General features: G+C 37.9%; 1 protein-coding gene across 2 annotated transcripts in view; it reads right to left on the bottom strand.

Annotated features, from left to right (window-relative positions):
• cpne7 (copine 7) overlaps nt 1-2,686 on the bottom strand; it is a 65,516-nt gene extending 62,830 nt beyond the window's left edge. The window contains exons 1-2 of one of the 2 annotated variants that reach the window (XM_089119345.1): nt 2,542-2,686; nt 34-587 (exon numbers count right to left, since the gene is read on the bottom strand). In XM_089119345.1, coding sequence (XP_088975471.1) covers nt 34-312 — 279 coding nt within the window. In that variant the 5' untranslated portion in view covers nt 313-587; nt 2,542-2,686. Of the gene's footprint in view, nt 1-33; nt 591-2,541 lie in introns of both variants that reach the window. The other variant, XM_089119382.1, reaches the window with a different exon arrangement.
• Nucleotides 2,687-13,109: the final 10,423 nt, after the last annotated feature.

Raw genomic sequence — 13,109 nt, 5'->3', positions numbered from 1 at the left:
GCCACAATACGGAGAAAAAAAAGGAAAACTCACTTCAGTCCATTGACCTTGGTTCTGTACCATGAGCATGACGCAGGGGTCAGACTTATTGAGCGTGTCCCGGTCCAACAGAGACTTGCAGCAAACACGCAGCTCCACCTTGGAAACACAAGCAACCGGACCTCCTATGCCTGCCACTGGGGACGTGGCTTCCTGCGAGTCACTCATCCTGACAGAAAGTTGAGTGCGGAGGGTCAGCGGGAGATGGGCGATGGCACTGTCAATCGGACGATCTTTAAAAGCCTCAGTTTGATTGAAGCAGGACTCTCCCATTCAGGGAGTCAACCTTTTAATGTGACCTTGTGTTGTTTCTTCGCAAAGCAAAAGATGTGAAATGTCAAAAAAGAAAAAGAGAGAATCTGTCAGTTCGACTTAAAGCTCTTTACGGAGAGACATCTCTATATCTGATTCGCTTTAGAGGAGAACGGGCTGCTGGGAATGGTTCAGATATAAAGGGATCAAATGGGGTGTTGTAAATCAGAGATGTCCATTAGTATTACAACAGGGAAATCCCAGGTGAGATCTTCAGTTAACAGCCTCTTCACAGACTCCTAAGCAAGAAGTAAGCGGGAGAGAAATGTCAGGATGTGCATTCTAATGATTTACTTTCAACATCCAGTGAATAATATCGACTTACATTGAATATTAGGGAATACAAGGTAAATAAGAGAACATCTAAACTGAAAAAAAGTGAGAACTGTAGGTGAAGCGAAAGAGTAACCCCTGACATGATGCATGATGTATTGACCAACACGAAAGCACAGAGGATAGAGAAAAACAAACCACCAGTCAAGAAATTTTAAAGAGTAAAGAGAAGCTTAAAGGGATAGTTCACTTTGAAATTAATTTTTGGTGTGTTTTAGCTTACCTCATGGGCATCAAAGATGTAGGTGTCTTTGTTTCCACAGTAGTTTCAATTTTGATATTTTTAGGTCAAACTGCATGCTCTTTGAGGTGGTGACCATAGACCTCCATTATATGATTGACAGACAAGAACGGTTTGACCTAAAAATATCAAAACTGAAACCGTGGAAACAAAGACACCTGCATCTTGGATGCCCTTGAGGTAAGCTAAAACATACCAAAAAATCATTTCAAAGTGAACTATCCCTTTAAGTTTGTTGCCCAGCTGGTTGGTAAATCATTGGGTCATTTTCTAACAATTTAAAATCACTACTGCAACTGGTGAATAACATGCCCCTGCTCAACATCTTTGTCTCCAATCAACAAATTAGATTTTAGGGATAGGTTTACAGTTTACAGGTAAGGTGCTTCTACATCACATCACATCAGTCCCACTGAGGGATACGTTATGGATAGGGTTTGGTTTATGGGTATAGGGAATACCATTGCCAAAAACAAAACAAAAAATGAAGGGAGTGTGCACACAGAATGCGTTTTTGCATTCCACTTTTCTAATTATTTATTTATTTATTCATTTATTTATTTTTGTAAACATGAGCTAGATTATTTTGCATTATCTTGCGAATGACGTGGCGTTATAAACGCGACGCTTCCGTAAAAAAAAAAAAACGCGTCTCGAGACCTTGCGTTTTGTTTTGTTTTTATTCCACCGTGTGGATGGCTTCCAGATCAGGCGAATGCGGTTTCTTCAGGATCTTTTTAGACGCTCTAACTAACTTGTCATGTAACTTTGTAATAAACCCCAGGAAGACTATGCAATTTTAAGAGCCCCTCCAACATTTTGTCTTTAATTTCTTCATGGTGTTGACGCCAATTTCCACACCTTATAATTCGTACCCTGCGGTCATATTTCATCATCACATTACCAATATTATTAATGGTGTATTTTATGCATTATAGCTACTCAACCTAATAAACAAAAGAGACTAGGCAAATATATCAGGCAGCAAGTGCTCCAGTAGCCTAGTGTGCGCGTGGTTCAGCAGCACAGATCATGGACAGCTCCTCTCACATCCACATCACTTCCCTACAAGAACCAATCGAGCCCTTTCAGCACGGTTAGTAATATTTCTTACGTTATACAAGACAATACACAGCTTGTGCCTGAAACATTATTTGATTTGAAGAACCGCAAGTTAAACGACCATGAAACGAGAGCTGTCTCATACTGTACATCATTTTAGCATGCAACAATAAAACCAAACTTTTCCCGTTTAACGCGCATAATCCAGATTAAATGGCGTGATTATAATGGAGTAGTCGACTATGAAGTGAGTGTTAATAGTCCAACTTCTCGACGGTCACGCAACATTCCACAATACACTTTATATCCTCTATTACTTGTCAAACTCGGATGAATGTGTGTGTCGATTAATTAATGCAGTTTATTACCCATTTATTTCACTGCCTACAGCCTCCCGCAAAGACTTGCAATCACTAGCAAGTTCATTCTCACATTGTAATCCCCATCATTGACATCGCATGCAAAAACACAATAATAGCTACACAATACATAATACAATATAATGATAATAACAATAATACAAATGACTACAAATAAAAGAGCTGTATTCTTACCTGCTGCTGTTGCTGCTGCTTCTCTCAGTGTGTGTGTGAGTGTGTGTGAGACATGCCCACCGCGTGCTAGTTCATGTTCCGTTGAAGAGCCACACATTGGAGTGAAAGTGAATTAAACAGCTTCTTTATCCGACACCCTCAGCAGGAGAAATGACGTCAGTTTCGACAAGAATCGACATAACAAGCTTGAATGAATGTGCAGAAATCGTGTCTATATGCGTTAGGCTATATGCCATTTGGTGAATTATTGTTTTGTTTTGTTTTTTAAACACATTTCTATAAAATTCTCAGTCACTCGTTATATTAGGTGTCATTAACTTCTATTTACTTGCATACAAAAATAATTGTTAGTTACAGTGTAGCTATACTTACACTCTAAAAATGCTGGGTTGTTTCAACCCAACTTTGGGTCAAAGATGGACCAACCCAAATGTTGGGTTAAAATGTAATTTAAAATTTTAACCCAACTTCAACTTTCACTTTCAGCTGTATTTTCAAAATACTTTGGAAACAAAGACACCTACATCTTGGATGCCCATGAGGTAAGCTAAAACATACCAAAAATTAATTTCAAAGTGAACTATCCCTTTAAGATACTTCCTTACTCAAATAGAGAGGAAGATTTTCCTTAGTTTATTGCACTTCCTGAAAGGAATGATCATTATGACAGAATTTTACATTTTTTTGTGTGACTTTTTACAACTCTCTGAACCACTGCTGTGTTTTTTTTTTTTCAAATCGCATTAACTTAGAAAATTATCCACTAATGTTTTATAATCAGATTTACTTCAATTAGTTTTAATGTAATATTTTAATGGTTGAATATGTTTGGTTGAAAAGAGTGTTATGATATCCTCGAAAATAAATTCCACTTGGATATAAATGTTGTCATTGAATTCAAGCCATTGATACATTGACAATATACAGGAAAGGCATCTACATGAAACAAGGGAATCCAATTATAGCTTTTCATTGTCATTATTTAAACATGCTGAAAGACACAAAAGCTCCCTTTTTTGTGGAATGGCTTAATGTCATGTTGTTATCGGGATCTGAGTATAATGTCTGTGTGTGGTGTATCAGCCTGGCCACATGAGCAAGATGTTGAAGAGTTATTGAAATGCTTTTATGCTGTTAGCTGATGCATTCTTTTTTTCATTTTGATAGCATAATGGCATCACAGCATAATGGCGAAAGTGGTGAAAATAACATTATGTTAGACAATTCTTACATAATATTACTATTTTAAGATACCATACAATCTGACTATTCTTTTGTGTGGGATTTTCAAAAAGCACTAAGGTCCAAGAAGCAAATCAGAAGAGTGCCATTAGACAAGATGTTGAGATGAATTAGAAATGATAATCCCATTTAATTGGAGAGAGTTTCCTGTCAATTGTTTATTAAGCAGCACGGATGCATGTTGATGTCAGCGAAGCACAAACCAAGACAGGATATAACATAACTTGGAAATCAATTAAGTTGCAGTCTAATAATAGAGCAACTGACATCTTATAGCAGTCTGAAGGCTTACACAGAGGTCAAACCTAAATCCATGCAACAAATGCCACTGTTGTGTTACCGGAACCTTTTTTTTGGTCCATTTTCTCTTCATTATTGTTATTGTTTTAGATAGGACAGTAGTTTCACTCATAAAAAATAAAGGTTCTTTATTGGCATCTGTGGCTCCATGAAGAAACTTAATTAAACATCCGGAACATTTACATCGCACAAAAGGTTTCTTTATTTATTAGGGCCCAAGCCCTGAAAGGGCGCAGAGCCCTATTGTTTTCCTTCCGATTATTTTTATTTTTATTTTATTTTTCTAACGACTATTCAGGCACTTTTGGGGCCCTTAACGTGCTCGAAAACTCTTGAAACTTTGCACACGGGTCAGAACCCGCGGCCATCAGGGCCGGGCTGAAGATGGTACCCGGGCGTGGCAGGGGGCGCCCCCTGGAACGGGGTCCGAAAACTTGGTCCATAAATCAAACACGCTTGCATTTAATAATATGAAACTCGGTACACATGTAGATCTCATCGTTTCATATATACTTCACACTCTTACTTTTTACCCCAGCCCAACAGGAAGTCGGCTATTGAGGGTTGTTTGTAAAACGCATGCAATGGAATGTGAAATACTCCTCCTAGAGCTCTGATCCAAATTCGACGAAACTCGGTCAGCGTGAAAAGTGGAAATAAAGTGTTTATCGGGAACACTGTAAAAAATGATTGTGATTTTAACGGTAAAAATGCTACAGTGAAAAACTGTTAATTGGTTAACAGAAAGTTTCCTTATTCGGTAAATAACTGTGATATATATAATGTAAAACACCATTAAAGTTACAGTTTTGAAAGTAAAAAAGAACAAATGTTTTTTTTCGAGTCATTGCGTTCATTTTGTTCGTTGAATGAACCAAATGACTCGAAAAAAGATTCGTTCATTTTGATGAACAAGTTCGAACAGGATACGAGTCACTTGAACAGACCAAGGTGAGCATTTGTGCTCATAAAACTTAAACGTTTTTATTTAATTTTGAAACGAGCGATCGTTTCACTAGATAAGACCCTTATTCATCGTCTGGTGTTGTTTAAAGCCCTTTGAAGCTGCACTGAAACTCTCATTTGGACCCCATTGAAGTCCATTATGTGGAGCTTCCTTAAACCTTAATCTCTTTTCGACTGAAGAAAGTCATGGACATCTTGGATGACATGGGGGTGAGTAAATTATCAGCAGTTTTTTTTAAAAGTGAACTACGTGAAAACTTGAAAACGTGACAATAATGTAGCCTCTTTAAGAACCGTTCCATGAAAGGTTATTTAGGGAACTCAAAATGGTTCTTTAGTGGCCTCGCTGCAAAGAAAATAAACCTTTATTTATAAGAGTGTAGATTGGTCAGGAAGTGAAGTGGGAGAGAGAATGGAATGGGCTTCATCAAATGTAAAGTGCTGTTTGGTTTCTGAAAAATAAGGAGTTGCGGTCTTGTGGCCAATGCGCTGATCATCTCTGCTAATTCAGTTTGTGATTCTAGGAGAACATCAAGAGCCACTCCACCCAGAATCCTGATGAGAAGGACAAACAGCATGTGACCTCAATCAGAGCGGGAACATCTACTTAAATATCAGCCTCAATTTTAGAACAATTTGGACTGTTTCTGTCCTCAATGCATTAAAAAACCTAATGTTTTTTTTATTAATTATTCAACTAAAAGAGCATTTTTTTAACTGAAGCAAAGTGTCAGTAATGGAGTACATGAATGCATATGATCATCTTCTAAAAAGCCAAGATTACTTTAAATATGATGAGGAGGAATATGTTGAATCTATGCAGGTAGGCTAAATGTTTAAAATAGCAGCATTTTTCTATTAAACTTTGTTTTATTTAGAACTATCTTCCTGGAGGGGAAAGCCTTTTATGCTAAAACGGTTCTTTCACTTCAAGTTTAGCCTTTTTCTTTTATCTGTAACCATTTCATTGTTGATCTGGAGCTCAGCCATTCAACTAAACACAGTCTGTAAACACACTCTTAAAAGGTTGATATCCTTCTTAAATGTCGATACATTTTAGCTGGGTTCCTACCAATCATGTTCTTTTAAAAAACGCACTGTTGGCAAAATGTGTGTAATACTTCTCTCATCTTCTCCATTAAGCAAGTAAGTGACAGAGATATTGAATTCAATATTGTTAGAGATCTAAATTATTACTTTTATGCATAAACATTAAAGCTATGACTTCATCGCTTTTTCATCCTTTTAGCACTGTGAAAGGTTCACACTCTGTCCATTCACAATACATACACTTAATAGTTTTTACTTAGAGACATTGTGTGACTCTAAACTCATTTGTGTATTTCTAAACTGACAACCTCATAATCTGCAAACTACCACTCAATTACACCCAAATACAGACAAGATATAATAGAGGATTGTGTATTAGCCTACACTGGAACCTGCCTTCATTACATTCATTTGGTTTCTATTTTGTGTAGCTTCTTAGTGTTGAATGTCAATTATCATTAAATGTAGCGTATACTCAGTGAAATGGGGCGTTAGTCTCACGAACGCTAGTAGCCTATACAGCCATGGTCAGGATTTTTGTTAAAGTGGTGGTTTACTGCTTTTTTTCTTTGCATGATTGTGTTTATGTGGTGCAATATAACATGTATTTGTGGTTTTTCTTTTTTTAAAGTCTTATTTTTCATAAATTTCACCTTTATTGTGAGCTGCTTTCTCCTCTGTCATTTGAACGAGCGGTTGACTTCCTGAGTCTACGAAACCACTTCCTCAGAAACAGGCAGTGGGCTCAGATTGGTTAGTTTGGGCTGGTGTGTTGTGATTGGCTAAACTGTAGTGCACGTTGTCCGGATACTAACACCCATTACCTTTACGGGCGAAGTTGCATGTGTTGTTCATGTCCAATGTAAATAATGGTGTCGATACTGCAGTTTCAGTATGAGCCAGAATCAGACCCAGAAAGCGGCGATGAAGAGAGGCAAGCAGAACCTCACCAAACATGGCTTACAAAACGTTTCTGAATGGTAATTTGCCTATATATATTTTTTTTACTTTATACACGTTTGTCTTACACAAAACAGCATCGAACTAACTGGCTATTAATACTATACACAAACAGCGTTGGCACTGGTTTACGTTCTTTATCAAATCGAAAAATAACACCAGTATATATACATGAAAAATACATTTAAAACATTAGTACTTATACAAAATTCAGGTCCATAATGTTTGTACGCGTTTGTCGTAGACACAAAATAGCATAACTGGTAGCCTAGTGGCTATAAAGCCAGTGCTGGCATTTGATAAAACTAAAATGTCTGAAATTATACATGCAACTACATTTAAAATGATTAAGTCTTAGCCTACTTACAGGTTGTGTCCCAACAACTGCTGCCTCTGGTTTCAAAGTCGGACCTGCTTCATGTTTTAGTAACAGTTTCTTGTTAAATTCGGCATTGAATTTGTGGAGATTCTGGAAGCTGTTTTTCTTAAAATGCGCAGCACAGGGAGCTCATTTTCAGGAACATAATCAAACATAAATGATATCCATTGTTGACGAAGTACAGAGTCCGTGGTAAGCCCGAACACAGAAGACCTGACAGCTGAATGAACATAACACACATTCGATGAGCCGCAGAAATATGGCCATGCCCTTTTTCACATTGCATAGTTGATGCAATTGTATGGGTTAGTGACGTCTAAAACCCGTTGTAGTCCCAATCGAGTCGTTTCTGTAGGCATTAAACTTCCTGATTTTTAAAAGACGATATCTCTGCTTACACTGAACCAGGGGCGTAATTTGCGGGTGGGACGGGTGGGACATGTCCCCACCACTTTCTGCCAGGGTCGATATTGTCCCCACCACTTTTTAAAAGCTCTCCCGGCACGGATAGCGAACAGTAGAAATAAATAAAACATCTCCAACTGGCAGACCATTCATTTCATTCGTTTGTAAAATAAAAGAAGCGATCTGGCCCTGAAATACGTTGTTTTTTAAATCAAGTGATCAAAGTGCTCCTTGCCGCCTGCGATCGGTGGCGCGGTTACAGTATATCTCGTGGCTCACGCACAGTCTTCACATGCATGCGCGCTTCAATCCGTTTCGGAGACTATTTGTTCGTTTCCGGTGCAGAGCATGTGAGCAGAGTGGAGCAGCGGGAGAGAGCCGGGAGCGAGCGGGCGGATCTTGGACAGAGCGCAGAGGGGCATTTTTAAAAGGACGGAGCGTCGTCGCCCTATTTCCCGCTCCATTTTCGCTCCGCTCACCTCACACCACGAGTCTGGCAGAGGGCAGAGAGGGTTTTCTCCGCAACCACCGCATGAGTCTGTCTGAATCCTCAGACATTGTCCAAACTTGTGTTCTTGAAGGTGAAATCAAAAGAACTGTAGATAAGGAAAGCAATTCGTTTTCTTTCTTTCTTTTTTTTTAAAAGGTTTGACAACATAAGCCATTTAAATTGTAATCCATGTGCACTCTGCGCAAAAGTTCAGTTATACAAATTTTGGCCTAATAGTTCATTTAGCATACTTTTAAAACGTTGATGTAGCCTACAGTAGGCCTATAGCCTGTATATTTTTATTTATATATAATTAGGCTCATTGATTCGTTTAATTTTACAGCATTTTTTTTTTTTTTTTTGGTACAATTGATTTTATTTTATTTGTGCGCGCTGTGCAAAAGTGTAGCTATCAAAATGTTGGCCTAATAGTTAATTTACTTTTTAAATTTACTTTTAAAATGTTTATGTAGGCCTTTATTCTTTTATTTCTTTACGTTTTTGTTAATACCCTTTTTTATCTTTATTTATATTATTGGGCCCATTTATTCGTTTAATTGTATAGCAGTTTGTGTGTACAATAAGCCAATTTAAATTTTAATCGTGTGCGTTCCGCAAAAAATCAGTTATCAAAATTCTGGCCTAATAGTTAATTTAGGCTATTTTTAAAACTTTTATGTATATTTTTGTTTATATAATTTTTATTCATATTATTAGGTCAATTTATTCGTTTAATTTTACAGGACTTTCTGTATAGGCTATTTCCACTGCCACTGGACATGTTATAGGCCTAAAGTCGGATCTATGTTTTTATTCACGTGTCACGTGATTCATTCATTTACACATGTCCCACCCACTTTTTAAAACAAAGTTACGCCACTGCACTGAACTTTCAGCGCTGCAACTTTGCAGATTCGGTTCATGCACCAACAGCAACATTACACACTATTTAAAATGAAAAAAGTGAAATCGCAATCAACCACCCCTTTAATACGTTCAATTTCGGTTTGTTTTTCACCAAACCCTACTGTATACGGTATACCCCCAGAACATTTCAAATATACAGCATGTGTCGACAGGCTGAGTTTTAATTTTAGGGTGAACTATCCCTTTAAGGTTCTATGTAGCACTTTCAACGCATTGTTCTTTATGGAATCTTAATAGGCTTTATGCACAACTTACTTCCGCATTCTCTGTAAAACAGGTCGCATCGCTTCCGGTCCAGGTCTTTTGTATGTGCTTCATGAAATTTTTTGCGGTTTTACTCAAGATAACTTAAAAGGAGCGAGCAAAGATTAGCATAACCAATATCCCTCACATGTGCAGATTGATATTTAAACGTTTTATATTTTTTCTTCTTCACAGTAACGTTTATATATTTAAATGGAATAAAACGCCAATAACAAAGTGAACTAGGTAGGTTAGCTGATTACCTTAAATATCCATAGATATCGTAGTCAGTTCTTACGGCCGTTAACACTTTCTCTGACAAGCGGATGCGATGAGACCCGTTTTCCGGTTTGGTCACGTGACGCACGGCATAAACGCAGTTAACGTTCTCAGAGCTAACATTCGGGCAATGTTCTCTCAAAGCTATGAACAAAAGTTCTTCCAAAAACAAAATGTTTGTACAAAGTCATAGCCTATTTAATATTCTCAAAACAGTACCAGAAAAAAAAACTTATTTAGGTTGTCTTTTTCTGCAATGTTTTAGTTTGACGTACGTCTAACAGTTTTTTTTTTATGTTGCTGTTTCAGATTGTAGCTACAGAGAACATTCAAAGTAACATTCACATAATGCTTGAAAAAAATGGAATGTTTCCTTAAAGGCAGGGTCACAATCTTAGATTCCTCCTGAGAGTTCTGAGTTAGTTGCCTATCTGTAGGCTACTGTTTTAGAACCATTTGTCCTAATGGACTTTTTAATATTTATTGTACCATTTTCCAGTATTTAAATGGTCTAAATCGAGTCTTTCCATCACTGATTCAGAAATCAAGGGTAACTACAGGACACATTCTCCATTTCTTATGTAACCTCATACGTGATTATCTCCCCACTCATCTCTCCTGCAGGTCAAGATATTTTTGGTTTATTGATCCGTGATATGTAGGATTTCATGGAAAATTCCCAATGGTTCATTGATTGTGGACAGTCCCAGTTATAACAGTCCCTTTACTTCCCTTATAATTGATTTAGGCCACTTGAGCTTCAGTTTCAGTTCAACAGCACTACTGGGACATGAACCATTACCCAATTCTTGTCCTTTCCTCAATCAAACCATCACTAAAGCCTCAGAGAAACAAGTTGATAAAACAGAGGTTACGCAATACAAATAAAGATAGCACCAAAACACAGTCCTGGCAGGAACCGAGTAGATCAAACTCACACACCACCACATATAGATATGATGTGGGAATGCGATGTTTGCGTAATACACCCACAGCCCATTCATCCACCAAAAACCTCCACTGGACACCATGATGACATCACTCCAGGACAGAGTATGCTGGCATTTCTAAACATGATTAAAACACCAGGTAACTGATTTGTATTTCCATCATGAAGACAAATTCCACACTTAAACTGTGCTGACAGGAGTTAATCAAGGCTTCACCTCAGGTTACGAACACAATATGCAAATCCAGCAGCTATGACAAATCCTTAAAGGCATAGTTCACCCCAAAATGCAAATTCTGTCATTTTCACACCCTCAGGAACAATATATGATGTCTGTTTTTTTTCCATCCATACAATATAACCAATGGTCTCCAATGTTGCATGGTACCCAACAGTCTTGAAAACATCAGTGTTCTGCAGAAGAAATTAATACATATTTTGAATTTCCAACACGTTCTCATCCCAAGGCGTCATGTATTGACGCCTTGACATTTCGTCTATATCCAACGCATGGCACCCTTTAGCGTCAATATCAATTTTCTGGGTGGATTATAGTCTCACTAACACAGGTCTGTGAACATAATACACTGATCTGTCTAATGACCACTGGAAGAGTGCAACCTCTGGTATGTATGAGCACCGTTCATTGTTCATCATTTTAGCATATGTCAAGGGCATCCAAGATGGTGTCTTTGTTTCCGCAGTAGTTTCAATTTTTATGTTTAGGTCAAACCGTTCTTGTCTGTCAGTCATATAATGGAGGTCTATGGTCACCACCTCAAAGAGCATGCACAGAGAAGTCCAAATTAAACATGATTTAATGACTCATAAATGTAAGTACACATTGATGGCCTAAGACATGAAACGAGCGGTTTGTGTGAGAAAACTAACAGTATTTATATCGTTTTTACCTCTTGTAACCACAGCCACAAAGCACCCACGCCCTCAGATCACTTGGACGTGGCTGTGGTAAGAGGTAAAAATTATATAAATATTTTGTTTCTTGTCTTAGGCCATCAATGTGTACTTACATTTACGAGTCATCGCATCATGTTTTATTTGGACTTCTCTGTGCATGCTTTGAGGTGGTGACCATAGACCTCCATTACATGTCTATGAGATATGAACGGTTACCTTGATGTAAGCTAAAACATACCAAAAAACATTAATTTCAAAGTGAAATATCCCTTTAACAAACCGCAAAACATTTCAGAGCAAATAAACAGCCATGTTGGCCAACACTGCCATCTTCTGGAGAACAAGGAGCATTCTCACTCACCTCAGTTTATACAGCACTTGCCAAAAAAACGTTGCTCGGTCAATCATATTACTTAGCTGTACTTCAAGTCATATATTTGTGATGCAATGACACGTGGACAATTGGCTTTATGCACAGCTTCCTGAACTTAAGCCAGCTCCTTGTTTCCTTTCTGCAGTTATTGGCCGAACTTGATTAATTCAGGTGTGTCTGATTATTGTTGCCGTGACAACTGAGGTCAAGCACACCTGGATTAATCAATTTGTCCAATAATGGCAGACAGGAAACAAGGAGCTGGCTTAAGTTCAGGAAGTAGTGCAGCTGTGCATAAAGCCAATTTTACCTAAATTTGGCCTTCCCCCTTAATATGTATAATGATAATAAAAAAAATCATATTTTGATTGTTTAATCAAAACTGTACAGTCAGAACCCTAAACCCCCCTCCCCCCCCTCCCCAGACATTAGGGACTTTAAGCAACAGCTGCTGATAGAACGGCGACGGCAGCCGGAAATAAACAGTTAACTGCCGTAGCTAAAGAGCGCAAAAATCACTAAGCAACAGTAAAGAGGACGGCATAGGGAATAATTTAATCATCAGACAAAATACAAAAAGAAAGTGATTTTAAAAAGAAAGAGAAGGGTTGATTTTAGCACTAAATGATATACAGAAACGATTTCAATGCCACATAATCTAAAACATAACATTAACTGTCTTAATCTGTCACGTATTAACGACTACGGCAAATCAGCTGTTCTCCCGTAGTAGACGGTTACAGTAGAACGTCAAGAAGTAGCAGTTAATGTCGCGCATGCGCAATAGAACGCCAGAATGCCGTTCCCGTTCCACCAGAGGCTGTTGCTTAAAGTCCCTATTACTATTAGCCACTACTGTATTTGGAAGATACTTTTGTGATAGATTCAGTTTGTACATTTTATCCATAGCAATTAAACAAATGACTTGCGCAATGCTGAAGTTTATCAAATAAAAACTCATTTTGAGTTTGAGAACAGATTATGCATTTCACCAAACGTCAGACCGGCACTTAAACATCCTCCACAAACCAGCCAAGTCTACATTCATTATATAAAGGTTTCCAAGAAATGACTCCAAAAAACAAAA

Source organism: Pimephales promelas, chromosome 1 (assembly GCF_988280905.1).
Source record: "Pimephales promelas chromosome 1, fPimPro1.hap1.1, whole genome shotgun sequence".
In the NCBI taxonomy this organism is placed as follows: Eukaryota; Metazoa; Chordata; class Actinopteri; order Cypriniformes; family Leuciscidae; genus Pimephales; species Pimephales promelas.
The sequence above is the reverse complement of the archived record's forward strand: the minus strand, read 5'-3'. Positions and strand labels throughout refer to the sequence as shown.